The sequence below is a fragment of the Nerophis ophidion genome, linkage group LG05 (assembly GCF_033978795.1).
Source record: "Nerophis ophidion isolate RoL-2023_Sa linkage group LG05, RoL_Noph_v1.0, whole genome shotgun sequence".
NCBI classification, from domain to species: domain Eukaryota; kingdom Metazoa; phylum Chordata; class Actinopteri; order Syngnathiformes; family Syngnathidae; genus Nerophis; species Nerophis ophidion.
Genome location: NC_084615.1, coordinates 43504328 through 43528048, shown reverse-complemented (window position 1 = coordinate 43528048; position 23721 = coordinate 43504328). Strand labels below are relative to the sequence as shown.

Sequence of the window (23721 nt, the reverse complement as noted above, 5' to 3'; positions counted from 1 at the left end):
TCAGCGATCCTGTTCTGTCTCCCTGTAATGTTTGTCTGATCTTGGATGGGATTGTGCTGAAAATTGTAATTTTCCTGACGGAATAAATAAAGTACTATCTATCTATCTATCTATCTTGTCATCAAGTGTAATAAAATAATTTTCAGCATGAATTTGACAACTAAGTAGGCTAAATAACTTTAAACTTTAATACATGCTCGGATAGGCCAGTATCGATATCGGATCGGAATTGCAAAAACAATATCGGTATCGGATCGGAAGTGCAAAAACCTGGATCGGGACATCCCCACAAGAGATGCTACAGTTGATCCCTGAGATCATGTCCAGAGATGCTTGGGCGTCAGGATCCTGGAAGCAGGCGGTTGGAACCCTCCTGCATCGAACAATACATCCAGGACCCGGGAGGTAGGGTAAAAGGAGAGACTTGAACCCTTCTGAACCACTTGCGCACTGGATTTGGACGCTTTCAAGTAAATTATGAAAAAGTGGGGCCTTTCAGACATTGCGGTATGGGAGTGTGGTGAGCTTGAGCAGACTGCAGACTACATCCTCACCGACTGCTCCTTATAAACCCCGCCCGTTTCTACTTAGGACCAGAGATGAGGGCATGGCTACATGACACTTAGTTGGCCATCTGATGGTATACGAAACAGAGACCATAGTGAACTCCCAAAGGTCCGCGTTGTGGGGTTTGCAGATCAATAGGTTATAGCTTGCAGTGATTTATTTAACAATACAAATACTTCATGTAAATTGCTTATTTTGTCTTATCACAGAGGACACCACAAAGTGGAAGAAGCCTGCGAGATGTACTGCAGAGCGGCCAACATGTTCAAGATGGCCAAGAACTGGAGTGGTGAGAACAATGTTTATTTTACGACTGATAATCAAAACACCTGAGTAGGAGCAGAATGTATATTTTTGTTTTTTCCAGTGCTAAAATGTAACAGTAAGTGCAGCACTTGTGAAAGTGGGTCAAAATCGTTAATGCAGAGTCATTGTTGTTGTTTCTTTCTTTTTTTCGTAAGCTGCTGGAGGAGCATTTTGCAAAGCAGCACATCTCCACATGCAGCTGCAGAACAAACATGACTGTGCCACCAGTTTCATCGATGCTGGGAACGCTTACAAGAAGTCCGACCCAAACGGTGAGACATTCCAACCCAGTCTTCTGGAGCAGAATCAGCAGTGTGGCCGTGAGGCTGCACAAATTGCACATTTCCTCATGAGGATTGCTGTATTGAGGCTTTAACAAAGCAAATACAGTAAAGGCTCCAATGTTGCTTGGATTTTAAATCATGGTTCAGTAGTAAATCATGGAAATAATAATCCAGTCATCACTTTCAATGTTTTAACGAGGGTATATCTAATAGTGCTGCAGCGATTAGCGATTGTTGACAATTGTCAACAACATAATTTGTCGCCAACAGTTATATTTGTCGACAATAGTTGTGACGTTATCAGTTGTGTTAGTCCAGGCGGAAGTGGGTCACTCGCCATCAACATCGCCAGTGGTAACATATGTGAGGATGTTTCCTTTTATTCTTTTTAAAAACATGAAAACCTTACCAATTTTGCAAAACACACCTTTTTTTTATGGCAGTACATTTGTGATACGCGAGCATTTAAAGCGGAGACATGATGTCAGACATTTGGAGGGAGAATGCGGTGGTCTCAACCTCGATAAGAGTGTTAGCTTCTTCCTTGCTAGCTAGCTAACAAGAGTGAGACAAGGTTGTGTGAAAAATAACTTTACCTATCATTTTAGTCAAAGTCACCTACACCAAATCAAGTAAGTTTTAAAGCAGTGTCAATTTGCAATGCTGTAAAAAAAGACACTTTAACAAACGCGAACCCACACACATACACGGACGCACACAAACATGCACAGAAAGACAGACAGGCACCAATACGGAGGTATCATAAGATTAAATGGTAAATGGGTTCTACTTGTATAGCGCTTTTCTACCCCTTTTTAAGGAGCCCAAAGCGCTTTGACAGTATTTCCACATTCGCCCATTCACACACACATTCACACACTAACGGCGGGAGCTGCCATGCAAGGCGCTCACCAGGACCCATCAAGAGCAAGGGTGAAGTGTCTTGCCCAAGGACACAACGGACGTGACTAAGATGGTAAAAGGTGGGGATTGAACCAGTAACCCTCAAATGGCACAGCCACTCTACCAACTTCGCCACGCCGTCCCTAAACATACAATCTATTAAATAGCCAAAATTTTAGGAATTAACCGAATAAAGAATACGACACATTGAGTCCATTATAGTGCTAAAACTGCCAAGAGTTAATCACTAGTCAATATACCAGTGTCAAACTTTATAAACATCACAAAATGCTTTTTCTTATTGAGGTAGTTAGATTTGGTATTTTGCTGTTTGTTTTCATTGCAGCTATTTTAACTGTTTGTTATACAAAAACATGGGTTTTTTAGCACTTTGCCTTACCTTTATTTTAAATAGACCACATTTTATTAGTTATTTTATTTTTTGTAACAGCTGAATATAAATAATATACATACAGTATTAATACAAATTTATATATTAATATTTCTTGTTCGTAAGCACAGGTCTAAAAAATTTCAGCTTCATCTAGAAGTCAATAGAAAGATTAGAGCCACTAAATATGTGTACGTTTTATTGTCCGATTAGTTGACTTATAGTTAAAATAATCGTTGACTAATCAATTATCAAGATAAGCGTTAGTTGCAGCCCCAATAACAAGACTAAATTAAATTAGAAGTAGCCACCATGATTTGTGCATTTGATGATAAATGTTTTTTACACGTTTCTATTCTATACTGAAATAGGAACTTAATTGAAAAAGGAATCTTATTTGTTTAAAAACTTCAACCTTAATCTAATCTTGGACCATCTTCACAATTTCACCACATTTCAGTCACTGCCAACACTATGGTTATTTATAGTTGAATTGTATTGTACTGAGCAACCAGGACAGACACATATACTGCTTACATTTTGCTGGATCATATAATGCCTCTACAAAATATTGCAGAAAAATTATATTATTGTCGGCATTACTTTGAGACCAAATTAAGCACTCAGGCTGCACGATTTTGAGTAAAAACCTAATTACAATGTTCCTCTCCAAAATGACAATTGCGATTTGATTGGGGATTTTTATATTTTGTATTCGCATAAAACTGCAAAAATAACCAGTGAAGGAAGACATGATACCTCTAGATTGCCAGTCAACATATTCTTGTCCCACACATTAGCATAATATGCAATAATTTACTTTCAAAACTATTTGACTTTATGCAGACAGACTCAGAGTTTTTGCTCTTCAACTGAATAAATAATCTATAAAAACTATACAGTTTTTATAATGTAATGTAATCATAATACAAAATGCAGGTAACCATTTAAAAATATATAAACTTTTATTTTTCATTACTGTATAATTCTTTAGCATTTACTGTAATTGTAAGGTAAATAACTTTTGTTATGCAACACGGTGAAACAAGGGTTAGTGTATGCGCCTCACAATAAGAATGTCCTGGGTTCAATTCCTGAGCTTAGGGTCTTTTTGTGAGGCGTTTGCATGTTCTCCTCATGACTATGGAGGTTCCCTCGGAGTACTCCGGCTTCCTGTACAAGCTTCTTCTCTGTGTAAAGCTGGCACCCTGCTCTTTGCCCACCGAGACAAAGATTGGGAATGAGTGAAAAGAGGGCTCACTGTGTTAAGTTAATTATTTCGTTAAATAAACACGCTAAGGTGCTGAGAGTGATGCACAGAGTGAGACGTCTTTCTCCCTGTTTGAAGCGAAAGACGAACAAATGTAAAGCTCAACGTTTGTGATTGGCGAACATGTCAGTCACTGGTGACCACATAGAACAAAAAACCTCAGCCTCTTGCAGTAATCTATCGCACTAATCAAAACCTTGATGATGATTCAATGTTTTTTAATCGTGCAGCCCAGTTAAGCAGTATTCTTAATAAAAATGCAAGTGTTGCTTTCAGACGTAATAAACTTTGTATTCTCATTAGGTTTTTTTACCATTGTACAAACCCTGTTTCCATATGAGTTGGTAAAATTGTGTTGGATGTAAATATAAACGGAATACAATGATTTGCAAATCATTTTCAACCCATATTCAGTTGAATATGCTACAAAGACAACATATTTGATGTTCAAACTGAAAAACTTTTTTTGTTGTTGCAAATAATCATTAACTTTAGAAGTTGTTGCCAGCAACACGCGACAAAGAAGTTGGGAAAGGTTTGAGTTTGAGTTTGAGTTTGAGTTTATTTCGAACATGCAAGCATACAACATGATACATCACAATTTCCAGTTTCTCTTTCCAACATGTTCGAAAAGGAGGAGGAAGAAGCAGAGCTTATTTAATCCTACCCCTTTTCTTTACATAACAGTTGCTAAAACTTTTGTTCACTTCCTGTTCTCAATGTATTCACAATGTATACTCCATAAGTAATAAGTAATCACAATACAAATAAATAAATAAATAAATAATTGCTTAAATTTTAATCCATACGATGAGATAAATCAGATTACTTTGAAAATGAATGTGTGAGTAAAATCAGAATGTTTATCATGGTTCTTCATTTTTGTACTTTGTTAACACTTCCAGTTTGAAGAGTTTCTTGAAATGGATCATATTAGTACATTGTTTGATTGCTTTGCTTAATCCATTCCATAATTTAATTCCACATACTGATATACTGAAGGTTTTAAGTGTTGTACGTGCATACAAATGTTTTAAATTACATTTTTCTCTAAGATTATATTTCTCTTCTTTTGTTGAGAAGAATTGTTGTATATTCTTGGGAAGCAGGTTATAGTTTGCTTTGTGTATAATCTTAGCTGTTTGCAATCCCACTATGTCGTGGAATTTCAGTATCTTTGATTCAATAAATAAAGGGTTTGTATGTTCTCTATATCCAACATTATGTATTATTCTAACTGATCTTTTTTGTAACACTGTTAGTGAATGAAGTGTACTTTTGTAATTATTTCCCCATATTTCTACACAGTAACTCAGATATGGTAACACTAGTGAGCAGTAGAGAATATAAAGTGATTTTTGGTCTAGAAAATATTTGGCTTTATTCATTATTGATGTATTTCTTGCAACTTTATGTTGTATATTTTTTACATGAGATTTCCAGTTCAATTTATCATCAATCATTATACCTAGAAATTTGGTTTCATTTACTCTTTCAATTTCTATTCCGTCTATTTGTATTTGTGTTTGACTTTCTTTTCTACTGTTACCAAATAGCATTATTTTAGTTTTACTGAGATTCAATGATAGTCTGTTTTTGTCAAACCATTTTTTTAATTTGTTCATTTCTTCTGTTATTATTTGTATTATCCACTGTGTGTTCTCTCCTGAACAAAAGGCTGTTGTATCATCCGCAAATAATACTAACTTTAAATCTCTTGTAACTTTACAAATGTCATTTATATAGAGATTGAATAATTTAGGTCCCAGTATTGATCCCTGAGGTACACCACAGGAAATATTTAGCATTGTAGAAGTATGTTCGCCTAGCTTCACGTATTGTTTCCTGTTCGTTAGATAACTTCTTATCCAATTTAAGACTAACCCTCTGATGCCATATCGTTCCAGTTTTTTTATTAAAATATTGTGATTAATTGTGTCAAATGCTTTAGTTAGATCCATAAACACTGCTGCCGCACATTTTTTATTATCTATTGCATTGGTAATTTCTTCTGTGATTTCAATTAAAGCCATTGAAGTTGAAACATTAGCTCTGTATCCATATTGGTTCTCTTCGAGTATTCTATATTTATTTATGAAACTCTCTAATCTGTTATTGAACAGTTTTTCAATGATTTTAGAAAATTGTGGAAGTAAAGAAACAGGTCTATAATTTGTAAATAGATGTTTATCACCAGTCTTATAAATTGGTGCAACTTTAGCTATTTTCATTTTGTTTGGAAATGTACCTGTTTGAAATGATAGGTTACTAATATACATTAATGGTCCTGAGATCTCATCAATCACCTTTTTTATCGTATCCATATCAATTCCATTACAATCAGTTGAAGTCTTTGATTTACATTTTTTCACAATTTTAACTATTTCCTCCTGTGTCACATTACTGAGGAACATGGAGTTGGGATTTCGCTCTATGGTATCATAATAGTCCTCAATTGAAACTGGGTCTGGAATCCTTTCTTCCAATTTTGGTCCAATATTTACAAAGTAGTTATTAAAGCTTTCAACTACTTCCTTTATGTTGTCATTATATTTATTTCTGTCTAAGAAGTAATGGGGGTAATCCCTCTTAGTGCCATTTTTAATAATGCTATTGAGAATGCCCCATGTTGCTCTCATATTATTTTTGTTCCTGTCCAATAATTCACTGTAATATTCTTTTCTACATGATCGTAGTATGTTTGTTAACTTGTTTTTATACTTTTTGTACTTAACTTCTGCCTCAGTAGTTCTTTGTACTATAAATTTTCTATATAGCGTATTCTTCTTCTTACAAGCATTTTTTAATCCTTTTGTCATCCATGGTTGATTATTCTTTCTCTGTTTACTACTGAGTTGTCTCCATGGACAATGTTTGTCATAAAGTATTATGAACTTGTTTAAGAAATATTCATATGCTTCATCAACCTCTTCTTCATTGTACACATTGTCCCAATCTTGCTTTTGTAGCTCCATTTTGAAAGCAATCATCCTCTTCTCTGTGCACAGTCTTTGAAATGTCCTTTTGTCTTCCGTGTTCTTTTTACAGTTTCCATCATATATTGTAAAAACTGGCAGATGATCACTAACGTCGGTTATAAGTAAACCACTTGTAGTGTTATTATCAAAATCATTAGTAAAAATATTATCAATAAGCGTGGCACAGTGTCCTGTGATTCTGCTTGGCTTTGTGATTTTAGGATATAAACTGATGCTGTACATTGTATCAATGAAGTCATCAATAAACTTTTGCTTGTTAGGGTTCAATAAGTCAATATTAAAGTCACCGCATAAGAAAATTATTTTTTTACCATTGTCCATGTAAGTTGCCTTGATCCATTCTTCAAATGTTTCTATACTTGACTTAGGTGATCTGTATATACAACTAATTACTATGTTTTTGCTATTTTCCTGACATATTTCAATGGTAATACATTCTAAGATGTTATCTATAGCAAATGACATGTTTTTTACCACTTTGTAGTTCAGGTTCTTCATCACATACACAGCTACTCCTCCTCCATTTTTGTTGGTTCTGTTAATATAGTTTAGTTCATATCCTTCCAGATCAAAATCTATTCCTTTTTTATCATCAATCCATGTTTCTGTGATGGCGATCACTTTGAAGGGTTCGTTGATGTGTTCCAAAAAGTTCTTAATGTTGTTGTAGTTTGCATACAAGCTTCTGCTATTAAAATGAATAATTGACAATTTGTTGTCACTTTTAATGTTGCTATTATATTGCTCATCTGTGTAATAAAAACAATTATTACTAATGTGGGAAAAAAAAATTGTATCTGGATCTATATCGTTTTCCAAATCCTGGTTTTTGTGCTCTTTGTTGCAGAAGTTTTGTAGTTCCATATTTCCTTGCTCAACAATCTTTGATGTCGTTTCAATAATTTCTATAAGTGTAGATGGATGCAGTCCTGAATCTGAGTCTTCTTTTTTAGTCGTCCCTTGCAGTATAGTAGTGTTGATGTTGAATTTAGGTGCTTGTTTTCTGTCAGAGTCCATTATCATCGTTATTGTGGAAGCTGTGTAAACTTAAAATTTGTCCAGGTCTTTGATGTCATTGACAACAATTACTCTTGCTTCTGGACCTCCATTCAGCTTGATGTAGATTTTACAGTTGGCGCTCCAAGTTCCCTGGATTTTTCCCTGCTTTCTCAAGTCGCGTGCTTTCTTGGCGATTCCAGCATTACGTTTAGTGAGATGCTCATTCATGTACACATTTGTTCCCTTCAGCTTCTTTCCCTGTCTCAGCAATGCCATTTTAGATTTTCTGTTTACAAATTTCACAAGCACAACTGGAGTGGCGTTGTTGTCTCTTCTGTTCAGTGGGATGCATGTTTCGATGGTATTAATGTCGATTTCAATTTCCTTTGTTTGCAGGAAGTTGACTACTTGCTGTTCTGCCGAGACAAGATCCATTTCATCTGGTTCACCTTCATTATTCACAGCTTTCGCATAGGATCTTGGTTTAATTCGGTGCCCTGTCACAATGATTTCATTCATTCGTTTATCCTGCTCCATTTCATCTATGATATTCCACAGCGTGTAGTTTTCTTCTTGAAGGGTCTTCATTTGTTGGCACATTTCTTCTTGAAAGGTTTTCATTTGTTGGCGCATTTCTTCTTGAAAGGTCTTCATTTGTTGGCGCATTTCTTCTTGAAAGGTCTTCAAATGTTGGCACACATCAGAGACTTCATTTTTTCTGGTGATGATTTGAGTTTGCAGACTTTCAATATTTTGCTGCAGACTTTTCACATCTTGTTTGTGTTCTTCCATTGCTTTTTTCTGATCTTTTTTTATTTCTTTAATTTCTTCTTTCATTTCAAGGAGTATTTTTAGTAGTACTCCTTGTTCCCCATCATGTCCTGTATCCAGTCTCAAATCTTGGTCCCAGTTGTGTCCTGTGTTGGCTGACACCGAAGGTTTCGGGCTTTCAGTCTTCCCTTTAGCTTTTGGCATAGCGGCAGATCGATGACGTCAGTGCCTCTTGTGTATTAAACGGCAGTTACTTTAGCCACTTGCAGCAGGTTTAACTTGGTTGTTCCAACAATGAGTACCTTGTGTTGTTCACAGATCAATTTGAGGTGTTAGTCTGTCAACTTAAAACACTGCGACGTTGGAAGCACTTTAAAACAGCTGTAAACTCGCCGTAGTTTTTGGTTGCTAGGCAACCGCTTTGAGCTGCGGTAAGGCGCCGATGGCTTGAGGCAAACGACTCATCTAACTTGCCTTATTTCAGCGTATCAGTGCCTCGCAACTGACCAAAATGAGGTCAAGGATGCCAGGTTACTCCCCTGTGGCTGTGGTCGCAAATAAGTGGTCAAAATCTTCAGAATAAACAAAAACAAAAACTCCGGTAGCAAAAGTGGCAATAAATACTGATAAAGTTGAGGAATGCTCATCAAACACTTAAATGGAACATCCCACAGGTGTACAGGCTAATTGGGAACAGTTGGGTGCCATGATTGGATATAAAAGCAGCTTCCATGAAATGCTAAGTAATTCACAAACAAGGATGGGGTGAGGGTCACCATTTTGTAAGCAAATTGTAGAACAGTTTTAGAACGTTTCTCAATGAGCTATTGCAAGGAATTTAGGGATTTTACCATATACGGTCTGTAAAATCATCAAAAAGTTCAGAGAATCTGGAGAAATCGCTGCACTTAATCGATGATATTACAGACTTTTGACCCCTCAGGCGGTACTGCATCAAAAACCGACATCATTGTGTAAAGGATGTCACCACATGGGCTCAGGAACACTTCAGAAAACCACTGTCAGTAACTACAGTTAGTCGTTACATCTGTAAGTGCAAGTTAAAACTCTACTATGCAAAGCCAAACCCATTTATCAACAATATCCTGAAACGCCACCGGCTTGCCTGGGCCCTAGCTCACCTAAGACAGACTGATGCAAAGTGGAAAGTTGTTCTGTGGTCTGACGAGTCCACATTTCAAATTATATTTGGAAACAGAGGACGTGGTGTCCTCCAGAACAAAGAGGAAAATAACCATTCTGATTGTTATAGGCGCAAAGTTCAAAAGCCAGAATCTGTGGTGGTATGGGGGTGTATTGGTGCCCAAGGCAATGGCAACTTACACATCTGTGAAGGCACCATTAATGCTGAAAGGTCCATACAGGTTTTGGAACAACATATGTTGTCATCCAAGCAACGTTATCATGGAGGCCCCTGTTTATTTCAGCAAGACAAGTGTTACAACAGCGTGGCTTCGTAAAAAAAAGAGTGCGGGTACTTTCCTGGCCCGTCTGCAGTCCAGACCTGTCTCCCATCGAAAATGTGTGGCGCATTATAAAGCGTAAAATACGACAGCGGAGACCCCGGACTGTTGAATGACTGAAGCTCTACATAAAAAAGAATGGTAAAGAATTCCACTTCCAAAGCTTCAACAATTAATTTTCTCAGTTCCCAAACGTTTATTGAGTGTTGTTAAAAGAAAAGGTGATGTAACACAGTGGTGAACATGTCCTTTCCCAACTACTTTGGCACGCGTTGCAGCTATGAAATCCTAAGTTAATTATTATTTGCAAAAAAAAACCAAGTTTATGAGTTTGAACATCAAATATCTTCTCTTTATAGAAGATATTGGAATATGGGTTGAAAAGGATTTGCAAATCATTGTATTCCGTTTATATTTACATCCAACACAATTTCCCAACTCATATGGAAACTGGGTTTGTAATTGAAAAGTCAAGCGCTTTTGATTATTATAAATGAGTAAACAAACAATAAAAAGTTAATGGGTCAGTTGGTTAATTCTGGCATACTTGCTCGCTTGTCCGTGTCGATGGTCTCATCTTGCTTGTTTAAAGCTGAAATATTTTCAGACTGGACATTTGGCTTCACATTAATTATTTTCTTCCTAATTTTTGGTACCTTGCGGTGTTTCTTACTAGTGAGTCCCAGCTAGCGAGACTTTGTCCATGAATCCTGGCTGTGTTAGCCAGCGGTCTGCCTGTGCCCACTGAGACAAAGATTCTGGATGACTGAGAAGAGGATTCACTTTCGTTCATATGATTCTGCTATTGAATAAAAGTGCTCAGGTGCTGAGAGCTATGCACAGAGTTAACCCTCTTGTACACTGTTTGGAAGCGAGAGACAAAAATAACAAACACAGGAGTATGTTTAAGTGGTAGGCTATTGGTTACAGTTTCTGTCATGTTCTATTGCTTTTACCGCATTTTTCCTTTTTCACCAGCATTGGTGTCTTTTCTGTGTTGGCATCACACACAATTTGTCAAAGAAAAAGTAAAACACTTGTGGTGTTGATGTTTTATATGCTGACTAAGCTGAAGTCCCACATAATTGTAAAGCTGTGTGCGACCTAAGAGACATTTTAATAAGGAGAGTGTTGGTCCAGTTCCAAATTGTATGACTTGCGCGGTACAACTGTACATGATTCTGAAGTATTTTTTAATAATTGCACAGTTTGAAGAAGTAGTTGACTTGGTTTATTTGTTAGTCTGTGTCCTTGTACTTGTACCTCATTTTTCTCCTGTCCACTAGAAATCCTTTTATGGCTTTAATGAACATAAAAACTAACAATTTCCATATCTTAACTGTTCCCTCCTCCTCCTGCTCCTCTTTCTCTTTTTCTATGCTGCCAAAAGAGGCAATCAAGTGTTTAAATGCCGCCATCGATATATACACAGACATGGTAAGATGTTTTATAGTAGTGTACTGTAGGGCTGGACGATTATGGCAAAAATAATAATTAGGATTATTTTGATTTATATTGTAATCACGATTAGTCATTTATTTGACATGAGTATTTATTCTACCACCAAAACTAAACTTTAAATATAGTTAAAAAATTGATGTCAATTAATAATGAACAAACCACAAGTTAAATGATAATACTAGTAATTACAATACATAGTAAACAACAATAGCAATAAAAAACAAGGAAATTATTTTTTTTAATTTTAATTCTGTTTTTTTATCATTTACACTTATTTTACCAACGAGTGTGCTTTTTGTGTCAAAAAGTTTCAAATAATTATCATTAGAAATGTATTAGAGAAATGTGTTAATTACAGTAAATGCAACATTTGGTGCAATACCATTTTAAACAATTTTGACCAAAAATTCAAGTCAAGTATAATGATAGTGTAAATGTATTAAGTATGCTTGCGTAAGGCACTTTTTTTAAAACCTTAATTTTGTTAGTGCAGTCAGACCGGATTAGGTGCACTGCGCTATTATTGTGAAGGGGGGCAGTTTGCTGTGCAGCTGTTCTCAGCATGACGAGCAGAGGCAACTTGGGTCTGTTAAAAAAAAAAAAAGCGAACCTCGTAAGTGGCGACTGCTTTTTGTATTTTATTGTTAAACCGATAATGTCGTTTACAACAACACAAGCAGATGAGATGTGTTGTGAGTGTTTGGAAGGATCTTGCTAGCTTCAGCTTTGGAGTTTAGTCGCTGTTTCAAATTGACCGTCTCAACATTGTTTAGTTCAGAACGTGTTTTAGGGATGAATGACTGGTCATGGACAGGTTATTTTCCCAAACAAATGCTCCTTCTTATCATGACAGCATTTAAGTCACATTTATGTCAATTTCCCTGACAATCTATGTTTAACAGTGGATTCCGTGTTATTGGCATATTATGTGACTCCATACACGGTTACGTGAATGCGGAAATCATATACCTTACTGATTTTGTTGTGTTTAGTGATTATTGAGTAGGCATCCTTGTGTTGTATCACATTAAAAGTAGCAACCTTGGTGAGATCCCAAACTTCTTGTAGGCGTGGTCTTTTTTTTCCCATTCATTCACTACTCATCTTTTTTACTATCACAAACTCCAGAATTTTCATGCATGTTGCACGGCCCATTAATCCTTTATTTTTTCCGATTATTAGAATGTATTTTAATATTTCTGAGAAGCCATAATCAAAATCAAAATCCGATTAATTGTCCAGCCCTCGTGTACTGCCTCATACTGACTGCTCCTTTTCATATTTGAATACTTTTAAAATTAGTTATTTTAGTGCATAACTAATGTACGCCTTCATCTTCTTTCAGGGAAGATTCACCATTGCTGCCAAACACCACATTAGCATTGCCGAGGTCTACGAGTCAGATCTGGTGGATATCGAAAAAGTATGCTTGCGTACATGATATAACTTCTAAACAGCGCAATGATGAAACACATGTCATATGTAAGACTGTTTGTTCTCTATCCATTAAGGCAATTGCACATTATGAACAAGCAGCAGACTACTACAAGGGAGAAGAATCAAATAGGTGAGCTAAAATATGTGCGTGGAACCTCAATTTACTACCTTATTGGGTTTTTGAACATTGTTTGTAAATCAGAAAGTTCATACCGTATTCCCATGATTAGCCGCCGGGCATGTAATATGCGCCTGCCTTGAATTACTGCTGGGTAAAACCCCCTCCCCAAATTTATAAGCGCATGCTTACTTTTACCGCCGGGTCAAATTAGTGATGTCATGAGTGATGCTTCCCCTGCCATCATTTTCAAAATGGCGGAGGAGGTTTTTTTTGCTTTTGCTATGTGTAAACCAGGGGTCTTTTTCCACAGCCATACAGAACACACTGATGGTTGTGATACAAAACAACTTTAACGCTCTTACTAATATGCACCACACTCTGTGAACCCTAACCAAACAAGAATAACAAACACATTTCTGGAGAACATTGGCTCTGTAACACATTATAAACGCAACATTAGAATTACCCAGAATTCCAATGCATCCATGACTCTTGGCTATATTATACACCTGCTAGCTCCCCCCACCCCTCCCTCCGTGCGTCGGTTGAGGTGGGCGGGGTTGGGGGCGCGTATATAATATAGCCAAGAGTCATGGATGCATTGGAATTCTGGGTAACTCTTATGTTGGGTTTATAATGTGTTACAGAGCCAATGTTCTCCAGAAAAGTGTTTGTTATTCTTGTTTGGTTAGGGCTCACAGAGTGTGGCGCATATTAGTAAGAGTGTTAAAGTTGTTTATATCACAACCATCAGTGTAAACGGTATGGCTGTTGACAAAGTATGCATTGCAATCTTGTATGAGAAGCAGCGAAATGCATGCGTCCTACCGGCACGCAGATAGCGTGGTGTAAAGGTGGGCGCGATGACATGTTGTAGAACAGTGGTCCCCAACATCCGGGCCGCGGCCGCTGAAGAATTTTTTAATATATATTTTTTTTATCACACAATTTTTTACTGCATGCCATTGGTAAGCGCAGGGGTGAGAAGAGGTTTTAAAATTATTAGCGCCTGCTTACTTATTGCCTTGAATAAGCGCAGGAGTGAGAAGAGGTTTTGAATTAATTAGCGCCCCGGCGGCTATTCAAGGAAATACGGTATATTGAAGCAGAGTTCCCTATATAAACAATGTAAACCATTAATAGTTAGTTCTAGTCTCATTAAAAGAATGCACATTTCAAAGACACTGTGTGTGTGTGTGTGTGTGTGTGTGTGTGTGTGTGTGTGTGTGTGTGTGTGTGTGTGTTTGTATATATATATATATATATATGCATATACATATAGATATATGTATATATACATATACACACATTTGTATGTATGTGTATATACATATATACGCATATGTATGTATGAATATGTGTGTGTATACATATATATACACATTTGTTTGTATATATACATATATATATATATATATATATATATATATATATATATATATATATATATATATATATATATATAATAATACAGTACAGTGGGGCAAAAAACTATTTAGGCAGCCACCGATTGTGCAAGTTCTCCCACTTAAAATGATGACAGAGGTCTGTAATTTTCATCATAGGTACACTTCAACTGTGAATTCACATTTTAAAAATTTTAAAGAATTTATTTGTAAATTATGGTGGAAAATAAGTATTTGGTCAACCATTCAAAGCTCTCACTGATGGAAGGAGGTTTTGGCTCAAAATATCACGATACATGGCCCCATTCATTTTTTCCTTAACACGGATCAATCGTCCTGTCCCCTTAGCAGAAAAACAGCCCCAAAGCATGATGTTTCCACCCCCATGCTTCACAGTAGGTATGGTGTTCTTGGGATGCAACCCAGTATTCTTCTTCCTCCAAACACGACGAGTTGAGTTTATACCAAAAAGTTATATTTTGGTTTCATCTGACCACATGACATTCTCCCAATCCTCTGCTGTATCATCCATGTATCCATTTTGGTATGGATGACAGATGTCTGTAATTTTCATCATAGGTACACTTCATCTGTGAGGGACAGAATGTGAAAAAAAATCCAGGAATTCACTTTGTAGGAATTTTAAAGAATTTATTTGTAAATTATGATAGAAAATAAGTATTTGGTCACTTCAAACAAGGAAGATCTCTGGCTCTCACAGACCTGTAACTTCTTCTTTAAAAAGCTCTTCTGTCCTCCACTCGTTACCTGTATTAATGGAACCTGTTTGAACTTGTTATCTGTATAAAAGACACCTGTCCACAGCCTCAAACAGTCAGACTCCAAACTCCACTATGGCCAAGACCAAAGAGCTGTCGAAGGACACCAGGAAAATAATTGTAGACCTGCACCAGACCGGGAAGAGTGAATCTACAATAGGCAAGCAGCTTGGTGTGAAAAAATCAACTGTGGGAGCAATTATCAGAAAATGGAAGACATACAAGACCACTGATAATCTCCCTCGATCTGGGGCTCCACGCAAGATCTCATCCCGTGGGGTTACAATGATCATGAGAACGGTGAGCAAAAATCCCAGAACCACACGGGGGGACCTGGTGAATGACCTGCAGAGAGCTGGGACCAAAGTAACAAAGGTTACCATCAATAACACACTACGCCGACACGGAATCAAATCCTGCAGTGCCAGACTTGACCCCCTGCTTAAGCCAGTGCATGTCCAGGCCCGTCTGAAGTTTGCCAGTTAGCACATGGATGATACAGCAGAGGATTGGGAGAATGTCATGTGGTCAGATGAAACCAAAATAGAACTTTTTGGTATAAACTCAACTCGTCGTGTTTGGAGGAAGAAATCTGAGTTGCATCCCAAGAACACCATACCTACTGATACGCATGGGGGTGGAAACTTCATGCTTTGGGGCTGTTTTTCTGCTAAAGGGACGGGACGACTGATATATGTTAAGAAAAGAATGAATGGGGCCATGTATCGTGAGATTTTGAGCCAAAACCTCCTTTCATCAGTGAGAGCTTTGAAGATGAAACGTGGCTGGATCTTCATGACAATGATCCCAAACACACCACCCGGGCAACAAAGGAGTGGCTCCGTAAGAAGCATTTGAAAGTCCTGGAGTGGCCTAGCCAGTCTCCAGACCTCGACCACATAGAAAATCTGTGGAGGGAGTTGAAAGTCTGTGTTGCTCCGCGACAGCCCCAAAACATCACTGCTCTCGAGAAGATCTGCATAGAGGAATGGGCCAAAATACAAGCTACTGTGTGTGCAAACCTGGTAAAGACCAATAGTAATCGTTTGACCTCTGTTATTGCCAACAAAGCTTGTATTACGAAGTATTGAGTTGAATTTTTGTTATTGACCAAATACTTATTTTCCACCACAATTTACAAATAAATTCTTTAAAATTCCTACAATGGGAATTCCTGGATTTTTTTTTCACATTCTGTCTCTCACAGTTGAAGTATACCTGTGATGAAAATTACAGTTCTCAGTCATCATTTTAAGCGGTAGAACTTCCACAATCGGTGGCTGACTAAATACATTTTTGCCCCACTGTATGTGTATGTGTATATATATATATATATATATATATATATATATATATATATATATATATATATATATATATATTAGGGGTGGGCAAATTAATGCGTTAATTACGAGTTAACTCATCAATCTATTAACGCCGACAATTATTTTATCCCACATTTGCGTATGTTAACGCCGTTTCTTAACAAGATGGCGTCGCCCGGATGGGCTTCGGCGTCGAGGGGCTCTTGGTAAAGATGGAACATCTGGCAAAAATACCGGACAATTCTGCAAATTTCATGGCTGGCTTGCAGCGTGGTCACTCTGGGATCACTTATGACCGCCAGACAATTCTGAATGTGGATAGATCGGGCCGTTTTGGACTGAATGACGCGTGCTTGCTAGACCGGCTAGCTAGCATGGGAATACTTTGCCAGCTACATCCAGCAGCCTGTGAAGCAGCGGAGTATGTGTGTTGTCTGTCTATTTATCAATAATGCAGACGAGGAGTGTTGGCTGAGTTCTTAACGTTTGCTTTCAGAGCGTGCATATCACAACATACAAGATGCCGTCATGGCGACACAACCTATACCAGGCTAACGTGCATGCTCGTCACTCATGTTTCATGCTCGGTAGGGTAGTTCTTTTTTTCCCTGGCTCATAACATCACAATATAGTACCATGTATATGCGTTCAGTTTATCAAAGCACCAAGCAAACAATCAGAAAATTCCCATCATATCAATTCCTAGATATGGTCATAATTATTTTAAGTGCACTACGCAGAATAAACACAACATTATTAATATTGCTACTACGGATGATTTGATCAAAAATTCCCTAAAACAGCCCACTACCTATAATATAGGTTTTTTAAACATAAGATCCCCGATAAAAAAAAATGTTTCTGCTGTTACCTCAGAAATTGCCTGTTCAGATGTTATGATTGCGGTTCAGAAATTTGTATGGAGATGATATTTATTTTCCATAACAAACAGGATAACTTAAATACCCTGGCAGTGGGAATAAGCGTAAATGTTTGTATTTACATGTTTTGAGTTGATTTTCATAAAATATGCTATTTAACTGCTACTGTTTAACAAGGACTGATTTAAATTGTGTTTGCACAACAAATGTTTTGGCGCTTTTGTTCATGTGGGAGAATATTTCAATAAAGGTGCACTACACACTACTTTTGAATTCATTATTGGGCTTTGCGTATACAATCCAGTTAATTGCGATTAATCGGAGAAATAGTGCGATTAACTTCGATTAAAATGTTTAATTGTTGCCCAGCCCTAATATATATATATATGTATGTATGTATGTATGTATGTATGTATGTGAATACGTAAAGAGAGGGACCGAGAGAAGACTGTGTGTGTGTGAGGGAGAAAAAGAGAAATGTGTGTGCGAGAGAAGACTGTGTGTGTGTGAGGGAGAAAAAGACAAATGTGTGTGTGTGTGTGTGTGTGTGTGTGTGTGTGTGTGTGTGTGTGTGAGGGAGAAGAAGAGAAATATGTGTGTGTATGTGAGGGAGAGATAGCGATGTATGTATGAGGGGGAGAGAGAGAGCGTGGCGTATGAGGTAGAGAGAGAGAGGGAGCTATGTGTGTGTGTGTGTGGTGGGGAGGAAGGTGTTTTTGAGTGAGGAACAGAAAGGTGTGTGTGTGTGTCTGTCGGGGAGGACAGATATGGGTCTGTGTGAGGGGGAGAGGGTTAAAATAAAATTTGTTATTTTAAATAATTGGCTACTTTTTTCTTAACAGACAATTTATGATTATTAAAACAAGCACATTCTCTCTGAACTCCATCGTCAGCTTTACAGATGCTACGTCTGCGTGCAGATATTGTGTGTTGTAGTTAATAATATGTATTGTATATCACCCTGGTAGCACAACTTATTAGTTTGAGTGAGCTCATAGCAGTCCCTACTGGCACCACCTACTTTATATGTTCCTGAGACATGTGTGCAAATATTAATTCAGTTACAATTAAAACAGCAGAGGCCATTATTTAACAAAAATACTACATAAACTGACTAAACATAGTTGCTCTGTAATGTGAAATATTATTACTTTGTGTAGTTCTGCCAACAAGTGTCTGCTGAAGGTGGGAGCCTACTGTGCTCAGCTGGAGCAGTACCAGAAGGCCATAGAGATCTACGAGCAGGTGGGAACTGTTTTTGTTTAATCTTTAGCTGTAAAATACCATTGCAACATCAGTAAGAGAACACAGAGGTATGGATGTAAGGCACAAGGATGTGTGAACAGTATTTAGCCCTGTGGATTACCACCAGTTTTAATGCAAACATGAGTATATTAAAGCCTAGGTATAAGTTCACTGATGTTTACACCAGGTTAGCACGGGGGAAGAGAGGTTAGTGCGTCTGCCTCATAATACGAAGGTCCAGAGTAGTTCTGGGTTCCATCCTGGGCTATGAATCTTTGTGTGTGGAGTTTGCATGTTCTCCTCGTGACTGCGTGGGTTTTCTCCGGGTACTCCGGCTTCCTCCCACTTCCAAAGACATGCACCTGGGGATAGGTTGATTGGCAACACTAAATTGGCCCTAGTGTGTGAATTTGAGTGTGAATGTTGTCTGTCTATCTGTGTTGGCCCTGCGATGAGTTAGCGACTTGTCCGGGGTGTACCCCGCCTTCCGCCCGATTGTAGCTGAGATAGGCACCAGCTCCCCCCGCGGTAAAAAATGGATGGATGGATGTTTACACCATTAGTATATTGTGTATGCAAAATGAACAAAGACAAACATGATATTGATCCTTGCCCTGTAATTACTTGGCGACCCGTCCAGGGCGTGTCCCGCTTCTCGCCCAAAGTCAGCTGGCACAGGCTCCAGCTCACCATCGACTTTTTATGAGTGTAAGTGGTACAGAAAAATAGTTGGATAGATGTTATTGTTCCTTGTGTTTTAATGTAAACAGTACAAGAGAGTTTATGTATGTTTACATACTTTTAGTATATGTAACAAAATGTGGCATAGTAATGATCTTCGTGGAACACCAGTCTTATCATTTATTGGCAAAATATACATTTTGTATCCTGTGCGGCAGATATAAACAAGCTAATTGGATAGTTCACCGAAGGATGGGTACCGAATCTGGTACTTGTTTGGCACTAACTGAATCCCGCTGCTTTTACCAGGCACGGATTCACGTAAGATTGAACGGTGACATCTGAAGGTACCTGGGTTGCGCCTGACGTCACACTTGGTTGCCGACTCTTTGCACTTCGGCACTTTGCCATCATTCCAGCAGCACTGAGAGCGAACTTAGCCAAACTACCCTAAGTAATGTTGCAATTATCATTGCCAACTAAGAAATTGACTCAAAAAAACGCTCTAACATAAGTAAAGTACAGTTCCACTTTTCCAAAACTGTGCTAGCTTGTTGTTAATATACATTGGCTTTGCTATTGACATTCTACTGATTACCATTAGCGATTTCACGTTGTGATTTCCACGCATTCAAATTTGTTAATAATCATCAATTACAGTTGCCATCTTGCAACTGTAATTGAGACTCGGAATTGTTATAACAAAACCAGATATAACAACTGGACAGCTGTTATTATAATTGGCTTGATTTTAAATGTTGCAACAAACATGAGGTTTTATTATCAAAAACAAAAACATCCATCCATTTTCTACCGCTTGTCTTGTTCAGGCTATCCATTAAAACAAAAGTACAGAGTATTGGTACTGTTGAGTACCGGTACTGGGAATTGGTACTGTATCGGTTTAAATGAGAACTGTACCCCTAATAATACCACCTAATTCCAAAAAGATGGCAGTACTGTAGCATGCTGTGGTTAGCATTTGTGTATGATGGGAAATGAACCTGTGCAGGTTGGAGCCAACACCATGGACAATCCTCTGCTGAAGTACAGCGCCAAAGAGTATTTCTTCAAAGCGTCGCTGTGTCATTTCATCGTGGACGAGCTAAACGCCAAGGCAAGTATCTGTCTTGGGGCTTTATTTACAGGGTTTGTTGTGGACTTTCATCACAATGTGTTGCCTGCAGATTGCTGTGGAAAAATATGAGGAGATGTTCCCAGCTTTCTCCGACTCCAGAGAGTGCAAACTCTTAAAGGTAGAAGCTTACTCCGCTTTCAGGAGAGGAAATTATTCATATGTATTTTTTCACAGAAACTTCTGGAGGCTCATGAGGAACAGAATAGCGAGGCTTTTACAGAGGCAGTAAGTGCTCATGTCTTTCAAGTTATCCTGCTACTCATAGGTCGACCCCATCAAGTGTTCCCACATGTCCAAAGCTGTTCTCATGCATGCTTTCCTAGTATAGAAGCAACCATGACTGCCTGAGGCAGCTCTGTTTACCAGCAAAGACGCTAAGCTAACATGTTAACCAGCTCAATAAAGGTTTACAAAAGTGTTTAGATTCACACGTTACTACCTTGAAGAATTAAGTAAAATGTTAAATTATGACTCTAATCTTCTCCAAAAGTGCAAAACAAATTGCTTTACCTGCATGGTTATTCAGATCATCACCAATATATAATAGGTTGTCTCTTGACTCTCCCCCTTCACACAATTTCTTTTTTTAGTGTTATACTACGGCCATCTTTGCAAAGTTGTTTTATTTACCCGAGCGTCTGTTAGGGGTGAGGTCTTAAATTATTTTTTATAAGACATTTTTATCTACATTCATTATGAGTCCATTCAATTAAATAAACAACTAGAAAAAGTAAATGTTTTCTAATTTATGGTATTATTTGATAATCTCCTTCATGTTGGATAACAACAATGTGTACAGTCATTGCTCATTATTCCAGACCTAGTGATATGTGAATTTCCACATGGTATGAAATCTTATTTTTAAATTGAATATTTTCATAGTCGGAGCATTAAAAAACTGTTGACGACCTTTTAAATACACCTTTAACATGATTAAAGCCCTCTAGACATGAATGAACACCCATATAGTCACTTTTACACTTGTTTTAACCAAGTAGACATAATAATAGAAAATGAGACAAATGCTCTGCAGTAATACTGATTAGCGAACAGACACAATTCGAAGACACAAAACTCCTAAACTGGGAAATTACTGCAATTTGTTCGACAATGATAATTTTCCATTACAGAAGATGCTGGTTGTCAGAAAGTAAAAAAATTTTTTTTTAATTCCTTCTGATGTTGTCAAAGTTGGTCATTTTTAACATTGTGCAGGTACAAACAGCATCACAAGTCACATTGTGTTGGCGTAACAAGCTCCGCCTCCAACCCGCAGGTGAAGGAGTTCGACTCCATCTCTCGCTTGGACCAGTGGCACACGACGCTCCTACTGCGCATCAAAAAGACCATCCAGGGCGATGAGGGGGATCTTAAATGAGTCCCTGCTCAGTGGAGACACAGAAAGGACAAATCTATCAATTAGTCAATCATTACGCATGACAACCGCCAATTACACACACACACAAAAAACACTACACAAACTACAAACAGACTTTTCCACTGCGCACTGCTTTACTGTAACACTTAGCTTCCCTTGAAATGGGCGCGTCGCAATCTGGTTGAAATGTAAAGCGTCTTCTGTGCGGAGGTGTCTTCTTCACCTAACGTGTGTCCGTCCTCCTGGAAGTACGAGGGTCAGCGGTCACGTCGACAACTGCATGTTTTTGTACATGTAGTGTGTCGTTTTGTGTCTTTGTCAGATCTTTATGTAGTTTCATCTAGGTTGGCTCGTTGACAACGTGCGCTAAGAGACTGTTAGAACCGCTCATTATTTCCTCAGGATTCCTTTTGTTGATGTGTCGTGACTATTTTTGGTTTCTTGTAGTTCAGAGGTCGGCAACCTTTACCACTCAAAGAGCCATTTTGACCCGTTTCACAAAATAAAAAAAAACAATGGGAGCCACAAAACTCTTTTGAAATTTAAAATGAAATAACACAGCGTACAAGGTTCTTTTTTTGCTTTCTGCTATGTATAAACCAGGGGTCTCAGACACGCGGCCCACACCTTAATAAGTATATTTAATATTAGTGCGGCCCGCAAGTTTTATTTGAATGCCACTTGACAACATCACATTTGCCAACCATCCCAATTGTCCCGGGTGACTACCGAATTTCAGAGCAACTATTCAGTCGAATGTCTCCTGATCATCAGCCCAGCAATAATAATAAGGGCATGCAATAAAGGAAAAGCATTTAGCACCCTCTACAACTTTAGCAAACGCATTGCCAACCCATTCGCACGTTGTATGTGGTTTCTGCAGACACACGTGAGTGACTGTAAGGCATACTTGTTCAACAGCCATACTGGTCACACTAAGGGTGTCCATTTAAACAACTTTAACATTCTTACTAATATGCGCCACACTGTGAACCCACACCAAACAAGAATGACAAACACATTTCGGGAGAACATCCACACTGTGACTCAACATAAACACAACAGAACAAATACTCAGAATCCCATGTTTCCCTAACTCTTCCGGGCTACATTATACACCCCCCCTACCACCAAACCCCGCCCACCTCAACTGACGCTCGGAGGGGAGCGGGGGGTGGTTGGTGGTAGTGGGGGTGTATAATGTTGCCCGGAATAGTTAGGGATGCATGGGATTCTTGGTATTTGTTCTGTTGCGTTACAGTGCGGATGTTCTCCTGAAATGTGTTTGTAATTTTTGTTTGCTGTGGGTTCACAGTGTGGCGCAAATTAGTAAGAGTGTTAAAGTTGTTTATATTACAACCCTCAGTCTAACCTGTATGGCTGTTGACCAAGTATGGCTTCAGTCACTTGCGCGTCCTGACAGCAGCCGCACACCAAATTGACCGGCCGGCACTCAAATAGCATGATATAAAAGCGGACGCGACGGCATGTTCTAGAGGACATCGAAGGCATTGCCATCACAGCACGCCCTCAATATTGTTGTCCGGGTGAAAATCCTCAGAATATTATCCTCGGGAGATTTCTGAGAGAGGCACTGAAATCCGGAAACCTACCGGAAAAACCAGTGGGGTCGGCAAGTATGCAGCTGAGCCACATCAGAGTGATCAAAGAGCCGCATCTGGAGCTGCGGGTTGCCGACCCTTGTAGTTTGATTACGGTTAGGATTTAGACGCCCCTCCTCGCTAATAAGCATGTCCCCACCGCCCCGTGTCGCCTCAGTTCACTCGCCAGCTTGGCGAGCCGCACCAAAGTATCCAACTTCTACCAGATGGAATGTTCACACATCCTTTGAACAAAATGATCAGTATGCTTGTGCACACGGACAATAAAGTTGA

At 38.3% G+C, this 23721-nt stretch overlaps 1 protein-coding gene across 2 annotated transcripts in view; it reads left to right on the top strand.

Moving 5' to 3' along the window:
* Nucleotides 1–22356, top strand: part of napbb (N-ethylmaleimide-sensitive factor attachment protein, beta b) — a 29152-nt gene extending 6796 nt beyond the window's left edge. The window contains exons 2-11 of one of the 2 annotated variants that reach the window (XM_061901018.1): nucleotides 777–856; nucleotides 1029–1145; nucleotides 11365–11411; nucleotides 12781–12858; nucleotides 12947–13002; nucleotides 18545–18629; nucleotides 20323–20427; nucleotides 20498–20566; nucleotides 20623–20673; nucleotides 21725–22356. In XM_061901018.1, coding sequence (XP_061757002.1) covers nucleotides 777–856; nucleotides 1029–1145; nucleotides 11365–11411; nucleotides 12781–12858; nucleotides 12947–13002; nucleotides 18545–18629; nucleotides 20323–20427; nucleotides 20498–20566; nucleotides 20623–20673; nucleotides 21725–21826 — 790 coding nt within the window. In that variant the 3' untranslated portion in view covers nucleotides 21827–22356. The remainder of the gene's footprint in view (nucleotides 1–776; nucleotides 857–1028; nucleotides 1146–11364; nucleotides 11412–12780; nucleotides 12859–12946; nucleotides 13003–18544; nucleotides 18630–20322; nucleotides 20428–20497; nucleotides 20567–20622; nucleotides 20674–21724) is intronic. The other variant, XM_061901019.1, reaches the window with a different exon arrangement.
* Nucleotides 22357–23721: the final 1365 nt, after the last annotated feature.